Source organism: Homarus americanus, unplaced genomic scaffold, assembly GCF_018991925.1.
Source record: "Homarus americanus isolate GMGI-L3 unplaced genomic scaffold, GMGI_Hamer_2.0 scaffold22993, whole genome shotgun sequence".
Lineage (NCBI taxonomy): Eukaryota > Metazoa > Arthropoda > Malacostraca > Decapoda > Nephropidae > Homarus > Homarus americanus.
The window spans coordinates 5,972-15,881 of NW_024750937.1; the positions used below are offsets into that span (position 1 = coordinate 5,972).

Here is a 9,910-nt window from a genome sequence, read left to right on the forward strand (position 1 = left end):
TCTGGTGTGTGTGTCTGGTGTGTGTGTGTGTGTGTCTGGCTGGTGTGTGTGTGTGTGTCTGTGTGTGTGTGTGGTGTGTGTGTGTGGTGTGTGTGTGTGTCTGGTGTGTGTGTGTGTCTGTGGTTGTGTGTGTGTGGGGTGTCTGTCTTGTGGTGTGTGTGTGTGTCTGGCGTGTGTGTGTGTCTGTGTCTTGGTGTTGTGTGTGTCTGGTGTGTGTGTGTGTCTGGGTTGTGTGTGTGTGTCTGTTTGGTGTGTGTGTCTGGTGTGTGTGTGTGTCTGGTGTGTGTGTGTCTGGCTGGTGTGTGTGTGTCTGTGGTGTGTGTGTGTGTCTGTGTGTGTGTCTGTTGTGTGTGTGTGTGTGTGTGTGTGTGTGTGTGTGTGTGTGTGTGTGTGTGTGTGTGTGTGTGTGTGTGTGTCTGTGTGTGTGTGTCTGGCTGGTGTGTGTGTGTCTGAATGTGTGTGTGTGTGTGATGCACAGAGTGTGAGTTCAGGTGAGATAAATTACGTCAGGTGTTGGTATTGCGACAGGTAGGAGGAAGGTGGAGATATGTGGTCTCCAGCAGGGTAGGAGAAGGTGGAGATATGTGGTCTCCAGCAGGTGGGAGAGGTGGAGATATGTGGTCTCCAGGTGGAGGAAGGTGGGGTGTATGTGGTCCAGGTAGGAGGAAGGTGGAGATATGTGGTTCCAGCAGGTAGGAGGGAAGGTGGAGATATGGTCCGGGTAGGAGGAAGGTGAGATATGGGTCTCCAGCAGGTAGGAAGGTGGAGATATGTGCTCCAGCAGGTGGAGGAGTGGGATGTGGTCCAGCAGGTAGGAGAAGGTGAGAGTGGCTCCAGCGGTGGAGGAAGGTGGAGATATGTGGGTCTCCAGCGGTGGGAGGTGGAGATATGTGGTCTCCAGCAGGTAGGAGGAAGGTGGAGATATGTGGTCTCTCAGCAGGTAGGAGGAAGGTGGAGATATGTGGTCTCCAGCAGGTGGGAAGGAAGGTGGGAGATATGTGGTCTCCAGCAGGTGGAGAGGTGGGGGTATGTGGTCTCCAGGTAGGAGGAAGGTGGAGATATGTGGTCTCCAGCAGGTGGGAAGGTGGAGATATGTGGTCTCCAGCAGGTAGAGAAGGTGGAATATGTGGTCTCCAGGTGGGAGGAAGGTGGAGATATGTGGTCTCCAGCAGGTAGGAGGAAGGTGGAGATATGTGGTCTCCAACAGGTGGGAGGAAGGTGGAGATATATGGTCTCCAGCAGGTGGGAGGAAGGTGGAGATATATTTATCAGTCAATTAGCTAAGAGGTGAAGCTGCAGGCAGGTGAATCTAATATTGGCTTATTAAACTATGGCTGTGTCTTCTCCACCCCTCCCACAACACAAAAAAACACGAAGTAATAAAAGAAATAAATTGCATCCTGTAGAAGATGTTTTGTTTTTGTTTTGATTTATTTGATTATATTTTGTACCAAGCAAGAAAAATTTTATTATCATAATTTTTTTTTTAATTTTTCGATGCAATAATTTGTTTTTTTAATGTTGAAAAAAAATTCTTGTTTAAATTTTTTTTTTAAGTTGAAAGCCAAAAAAATAAATCTCCTATTGTTTTGTTATTATCGAAGCAAATAAAATATAGTACTGTTTTTATTTGTTTTTATTAATCGAAAAAAAAAAAAAAAAGATATGTGTTTTATTTTTTTTGTTTATTATTAACAACCTGGATGATTGCTGTGACTCCTGTGTAACCAGGTGGAATTTTTCTCTCTCTTTTCATTTTGTCTCAGTTTATTTATTTTTGGTTTCTCTTGTGTTCTGTAATCAATCCACAGCCTCACAGCCTCTCCAGCCTCACAGCCTCCTCTCACAGCCTCACAGCCTCTCTCACAACACACTGCCCCGTGCTATAAATCCTCTCCAATCTTCAGAACAAACCATAACACAAATTTAACAGAAATTTCTATTGTAGAATAAATTCGGTGAGCAGAAACCTCCCCCCCCCCCTCCCCTCCCCTCCCCCTCCCCCCATACGAGCTCCGCGTGTCATGGTTAAGAGGATTTACACAACACCATGAACAAATACCTCAGGGAGTCTTATCAAGGCTTCACGCTACAGTGGTCGCTTTGTGTCATACATTTTAATTCATAAATATTCATATTATACATAAACTTATACATATATTTCAACATATACTTGTTCATATAGTTACATATATACATATATCTACGTATAATTATACATATTCATACACTTATATATTTACATGCAAATTATACATACAATTAGACACAGACATACATTTATCCATATAATTATACACAGACTTACAATTATACATATACATACACTTACCTATAATTACACAAACTTGTACATATAATCATACATAGACATACACTTATACATATACAAATTACGTGTTGTGAACGCGTCGAGCCATTCATAAAATCTAAAAAGAAAATTTGTAATGTCTCCTGCCACTCCTTGGGGAAATAAATGCCACCTTTACCTGCAACAGTTTCCAGTGATTAATGCTGACACCTGACTGTAACACCTGACTGTAACACCTGACTATCACCTGAAGATTGGCCCCACAATTTACTTTCACCAGATAGGTAAACACCTTAATACTTTCTAGGTTAGGTTAGGTTAGGTTAGGTTAGGTTAGGTTGGGTTAGGTTGGGTTGGGTTAGGTTAGGTTACGTCAGGTTAGGTTAGTTTGGTTAGGTTGGTTAGGTTAGTGTAGGTTAGGGTTAGGTTGGGTTAAGTTAGGTCAAGTAAAATTATGTTAGGTCATATAAGGTTAAATTAGGTTAACTTTAACATTCTAGTCATCAGGTGAAATAAACATGGATGGGGGGTTAATCTTCATGTGATCCAATTATTCCAGTTAAATACAGACAATTATTTAGAATCTGTTAGTTCTTGAGAGACGTAGAGAGAGACGTATGGGTTGAGGAGAATGTAAGAGATGGTGGGATATTGGTGTGTGAGGGCGAGGTTGAGAAAATGGTGGTGGTGGCCAGGAGAGCAAACAACAACAACAACAACAACAACAACAACAACAACAGCCAACAACAACAACAACAAACAACAACAACAACAACAACAACAACAACAACAACAACAACAACAACAACAACCAACAACAACAGCAACAACAACTAACAACAACAACAACAACCAACAACAACAACAACAGCAACAACAACAACAACAACAACAACAACAACAACAACAACAACAACAACAACAACAACAACAACAACAACGACAACAACAACAACAACAACAACAACAACAACAACAACAACAACAACAACAACAACATAACAGCAACAACAACAGCAGCAACAACAACAACGACGACAACAACAACAACAACAACAACAACAACAAGCAACAACAACAAAACCAACAACAACAACAACAACAACAACAACAACAACAACAACAAACAACAACAACAACAACAACAACATGCAACAACAAGAACAACAACAACAACAACAACAACAACAACAGCAACAACAACATGACACAACAACAAGCAACAACAACAACAACAGACACACAACAACAACAACAGACAGCAGCACAACTGACGACAACAACAACAACAACAACAACAACAACAGACAACAACAACAACAACAACACACAACAAGCAACAACAACAACAACAACAACAACAACAAACAACAACAACAAGCAACAACAACAACAACTACAACAACAACAACAACAACAACAACAACAACAGACATACAACAACAACAACAACAACAACAACAACAACAACAACAACAACAACAACAACAACAACAACAACAACAACAACAAAAAATCATCAGTAAGGAGAACATCAACAACAAGACAATAACCATAGTAACAACAACAACAAAGCAACAATAACATCAACAAAACAACAACAAAAACAACAACAACCACAACAAGTACAAGCCCTGATGTTATCACAAGAGAAAGGCCAGTAATACCAACTAACAAGAACACAGGTAATGTATGTATGTATGTATGTATGTGTATGTATGTATGTATGTATGTTATCATTTAAAAATTACCTAATGAAATCCAGCAGCTCACTCACACCCCACCACTACACTCACTCACTCACTCACCCACCCTCACCACTACTCACCCCACTCACTTCACCACCACACACCCACCCACCCCACTCACTCACCCAATCACTCACCCACACCCACCCCACTCACTCTCACCAATCACTCACTCACCCACTCACTCACCCACCCACTCACTCACACACCCCACTCCACTCACACACCCCACTCATTCACTCACTCCTCCACACCCACTCACTCACTCCTCACCTCCCTCCTCCCAACTCACTCACTCCACCCACCCCACCCCCCCCCTCACTCACTCCCACACACCCACCCACCCTCCCCTCCTCCTCCACACCACTCACTCACACCCTCCCACCCCCTACCTCACTCACTCACTCTCCCACTCACACTCACTCACCCTCACCCACCCCACACTCACTCACTCACTCACTCCCACCCACCACTCACTCACTCACCCCTCACTCCTCACTCATCCCACCCTCACTCACTCACTCACCTCCTCCTCCCCACACTCACCCACCCACCCACCCACACTCACTCACTCCACTCCACTCACCCCACTCACCCACCCCACCCCACCTCCCACTCCACTCCCACTCACTCCACCCCACCCACCCCTCACTCCTCCTCACTCACACTCACTCCCTCCCCCACCCCCACTCACTCACTCCTCCTCCTCCACTCACCCAATCATGTCTTGGGGTGGTGGAGATAGGATTAACTCTTGACGGGGACTGAATTACGCACACCAAATTTTCTTAATTATTCCAGTCATATTCCATTTCCGGGGCATGATGGCATTATGTGTTTACGAGTTACTAGGAGTGGCACTCTTCTTGGCACTCTTCTGGGTGGAACTACTGGGTGGCACTCTTGCTGGGTGGCACTCTGCTGGGTGGCACTCTGCTGGGTGGCACTCTGCTGGTATCTACTGGGTGGCACTTGTTGTGTGGCACTCTGCTGGGTGGCACTCTGCTGGGTGGTGCTGGGTGGCACTGCTGGGTGCTCTGGTGGCACTCTGCTGGGTGGCACTGCTGGGTGGCACTTGCTGGGTGACTGCTGGGTGGCACTCTGTTGTGTGACTCTGCTGGGTGGCACTGCTGGGTGGACTCTACTGGGTGGCACTCTTCTGGGTGGAACTCTACTGGGTGGCACTCTGCTGGGTGGCACTCTTCTGGGTGGAACTCTTCTGGGTGGCACTCTGCTGGGTGGCACTCTGCTGGGTGGCACTGGGTGGCACTCTGTGTGTGGCACTCTGCTGGGTGGCACTGCTGGGTGGCACTCTGGGTGGCTTTGCTGGGTGCTGCTGGGTGGCACTCTGCTGGGTGGCACTCTGTTGTGTGGCACTCTGCTGGGTGGCACTCTGCTGGGTGTGCTGGTCGCACTGCTGGGTGGCACTGCTGGGTGGCACCTGCTGGGTGGCACTCTGCTGGGTGGCACTGCGTGGCACTCTGGGTGGCACTCTACTGGATGGCATTCTTCTGGGTGACTTTCTTCTGGTGGCACTGTCCTGGGTGTTAGTCTACTGAGTGGCATTCTACTGGTGGCACTCTGCTGGGTGGCACTGTTGTGTGGCACTCTGCTGGGTGGCACTCTGTTGTGGCACTCTGCTGGATGGCACTCTGCTGGGTGGCACTGCTGGGTGGCACTCCTGGGTGGCACTCTGCTGGGTAGCACTCTGCTGGGTGGCACTCCTGGGTGGCACTCTGGATGGCATTCTTCTGGGTGACTTTCTTCTGGTGGCACTGTCTGGGTGTTAGTCTGCTTAGGTGGCATTCTACTGGGTGGCACTCTGCTGGGGGCACTGGTGAGTGGCACTGCTCGGTGGCACTCTGCTGGGTGGCACTCTGCGGGTGGCACTCTGCTGGGTGGACTCTGCTGGGTGGCACTCTGCTGGGTGGCACTCTGCTGGGTGGCACTCTGCTGGGTGGCACTCTGTTGTGTCGCACTCTGCTGGGTGGCACTCTGCTGGGTGGCACTGCTGGGTGGCACTCTGGGTGCCTCTACTGGATGGCATTCTTCTGGGTGACTTTCTTCTGGCACTGTCCTGGGTGTTAGTCTACTGAGTGGCATTCTACTGAGTGGCATTCTACTGGGTGGCACTCTGCTGGGTGGCCTCTGCTGGGTGGCACTCTGCTGAGTGCAGCTGCTGGGTGGCCTTCTGGGTGCACTCCTGGGTGGCACTCTGCTGGGTGGCACTCTGCTGGGTGGCACTGCTGGGTGGCACTCTGGGTGGCACTCTACTGGATGGCACTCTGTTGGGCGGCACTCTGCTGGGTGGCCTCTGCTGGGTGGCACTCCTGTGCACTCCTGGGTGGCACTCTCTACTGGATGGCATTCTTCTGGGTGACTTTCTTCTGGTGGCACTGTCCCGGGTGTTAGTCTACTGAGTGGCATTCTGCTGGGTGGCACTCTGCTGGGTGCCTGGTGGGTGCTCTGCTGGGTGGCACTCTGCTGGGTGGCACTCTGCTGGGTGGCACTCTGCTGGGTGGCACTCTGCTGGGTGGCATCTGCTGGGTGGCACTCTGCTGGGTGGCACTCTGCTGGGTGGCACTCTGTTGTGTGGCACTCTGCTGGGTGGCACTCTGCTGGGTGCTGCTGGGTGGCACTCCTGGGTGGCACTCTACTGGATGGCACTCTGTTTGTGGCACTCTGCTGGGTGGCACTCTGCTGGGTGGCACTCTGCTGGAGTGGCACTCTGTTGTGTGGCGCACTCTGCTGGGTGGCACTCTGCTGGGTGTGCACTGCTGGTTGGCACTCTGCTGGGTGGCACTCTGCTGGGTGGCACTCTGTTGTGTGGCACTCTGCTGGGTAGCACTCTGCTGGGTGGCACTGCTGGGTGGCACTCTGCTGGGTGGCACTCTGCTGGGTGGCTCCTGGGTGGCACTCTGCTGGGCACTCTGTGGTGGCTCTGCTGGGTGGCACTCTGCTGGGTGGCACTGCTGCACTCTGCTGGGTGGCACTCTGCTGGGTGGCACTCCTGGGTGGCACTCTGCTGGGTGGCACTCTGCTGGGTGGCACTCCTGGGTGGCACTCTACTGGATGGCATTCTTCTGGGTGACTTTCTTCTGGTGGCACTGTCCCGGGTGTTAGTCTACTGGTGGCATTCTACTGAGTGGCACTCTGCTGGGTGGCACTCTGCTTGTCGCACCTCTGCTGGATGGCACTCTGCTGGATGGCCTCTGCTTGTCGCGCCTCTGCTGGATGGCACTCTGCTTGTCGCGCCTCTGCTGGATGGCACTCTGCTTGTCGCACCTCTGCTGGATGGCACTCTGCTGGATGGCACTCTGCTGGATGGCACTCTGCTGGATGCGCACTCTGCTGGATGGCACTCTGCTTGTCGCACCTCTGCTGGATGGCACTCTGCTTGTCGCACCTCTGCTGGATGGCACTCTGCTGGATGGCACTTCTGCTGGATGGCACTCTGCTGGATGGCACTCTGCTTGTCGCACCTCTGCTGGATGGCACTCTGCTGGATGGCACTCTGCTGGATGGCACTCTGCTGGATGGCACTCTGCTTGTCGCTCCTCTGCTGGATGGCACTCTGCTTGTCGCACCTCTGCTGGATGGCACTCTGCTGGATGGCACTCTGCTTGTCGCACCTCTGCTGGATGGAACTCTGCTAGATGAGTGACTGACCTTGAACACAGAACCAGCTTAGCCAAGACGTCCCTCTTACCAGTAATTGACAACTGAGGTCCACACCCCACCTCCTCCCTCCCTCTCCCCCTCTCTCACCTCACCTCCCTCCCTCCTCTCAGCCCCCCTCTCTCTCACCTCACCTTCCTTCTCCTCTCGTCCTTGCCTCTCCACTACTCGCTGTTAAATGTCAAATGTTGAAATGCTTTAAATGTACAACAATACATTAGTAACACGCACAGCACGGAGAAGACAACCCATGACCCACACACAACCCATGACCCACACACAACCCATGACCCACACACAACCCACACAACCCATGACCCACACACAACCCATGACCCACACACAACCCATGACCCACACACAACCCATGACCCACACACAACCCATGACCCACACACAACCCATGACCCACACACAACCCATGACCCACACAACCCATGACTCCGCACAACCCATGACCCACACACAACCCATGACCCACACATAACCCAGCATGACCCACACATAGCCCATGACCCACACATAACCCATGACCCACAAACCCATGACTCGCACAACCCATGACCCACACACAACCCATGACCCACACATAACCCATGACCCACACATAGCCCATGACCCACACACACAACCCATGACCCACACACATAACCCCATGACCCCACACATAACCCATGACCCACACACAACACCATGACCCACACATACAACCCATGACCCACACACGAGCCATGACCCACACACATAACCCATGACCCACACGAGCCATGACCCACACACAACCAGTGACCACAAACAACACCATGACCCACACACAACCCATGACCCACACACAACCCATGACCCACACACAACCCACACACAGCCCATTGATTGATACTACACATCCATGATAAGTGCTTGTGCAGCTGGATAAGACAAGGGATGGTATGCAAATGAGGTCCAGAATTTGCATATTTTCGACGGCAAGTGGGCGTGAAGTTGTTAGAGCGATACACGCCCATTTCTGTCCCGAGTCTGAACAAAATCGGTCTATCAGGGGCTGTGAGAGAGAGAGTGAGAGGAGAGAGAGAGAGAGAGAGAGAGAGAGAGAGACTCACCTTCCGAGCAATATTTAATCTCTCCATCTCATCTTCAAGTTGTGGCAGAGATGGCAGAGATAGTTCTCTCTCTCTCTCTCTCTCTCTCTCTCTCTCTCTCTCTCTCTCTCTCTCTCTCACCCCTTCAATATTACCCTTCCTCCCCCCTCCCCATCACTACCACATCCCACCCCTTCACGACGAAACAGGACAGTAGGGGATGGTGGTGGGGGGGCAGGGGAGGAGGGGTGAGAGTAAGGGGACAAGATGAGAGGGAGAGGGAGAGGGAGGGAGAGGGGTTGGTGGTGAGGGCGGGGAGAGGGTGAGAGTAAGGGGGACAAGATGAGAGGGAGAGGGAGAGGGAGGGAGAGGGGTTGGTGGTGAGGGGAAGTTAGTGGGAAATCTTAACAAATCCTCTTAACTTTAACGCTAACTTGCTCACCTGGGAGTTAATTAACCGGTAAAGTTATTAGTGGAGGCGTCACTCAGGTGTTATGTGCATATACCTGGCGCTAAATGATCACACACACACACACCTGGCTCTAGGCACATATACACACACTTGGCCTTTAGTCAGGTTCTTAGACACATACGCACACACTATCTTTTCGACAGACAGACAGACAGACAGACAGACAGATAGACAATTAGATTAATAAAAACATGAACCAATTAAACAAAACACCCACAAAAAACATATTTGACAACAAACCAACCAAACAAACAAACAAACATACAAACAAACATACAAACATACAAACAAACAAACAAACAACAAACATACAAACAAACAAACATACAACAAACAAACAAACAAACAAACAAACAAACAAACAAACAAACAAACAAACAAACAAACAAACACAAACAAGCAACCAAACAAACAAACAAATGAACAAACAAACGAGGAAAAAAAACACGGTGACTGTACACACATCCAACCCGAGCCTCCAACGCTGCCACGTCTTACCTCCCCCTGTTCTGGTAAACAACATTAAGAAGAGTATTGGCAACACTGTACCAGCGAGATTTGGCTGTCAGCTCGACACAGAGACGAGAAGGCGCCCCCCTCTCTCTCTCTCTCAGGAGTACTG

The 9,910-nt window shown here is 50.0% G+C and overlaps 1 protein-coding gene across 1 annotated transcript; it reads right to left on the reverse strand.

The window, feature by feature from the left end:
• Nucleotides 1-4,860: 4,860 nt before the first annotated feature.
• Nucleotides 4,861-8,864, reverse strand: LOC121854516 (extensin-like). Its single transcript, XM_042349193.1, has 3 exons — nt 8,838-8,864; nt 7,345-7,693; nt 4,861-7,166 (listed from the first exon to the last, which is right to left on the reverse strand). Exons 1-3 carry the CDS (start codon nt 8,862-8,864, stop codon nt 4,861-4,863), a joined length of 2,682 nt encoding a protein of 893 aa, XP_042205127.1.
• Nucleotides 8,865-9,910: the final 1,046 nt, after the last annotated feature.

What these genes read in the sequence shown, in the direction of transcription:
- LOC121854516 (XM_042349193.1), bottom strand. Translation starts at nt 8,864, where the DNA reads ATGGAGAGATTAAATATTGCTCGGAAG. An exon ending in GATTAAATATTGCTCGGAAG is followed by an intron (nt 7,694 to 8,837) that starts GTGAGTCTCTCT and finishes TCCATCCAGCAG; the next exon opens with AGGTGCGACAAGCAGAGTGC. An exon ending in CAGAGTGCCATCCAGCAGAG is followed by an intron (nt 7,167 to 7,344) that starts GTGCGACAAGCA and finishes CACCCGGGACAG; the next exon opens with TGCCACCAGAAGAAAGTCAC.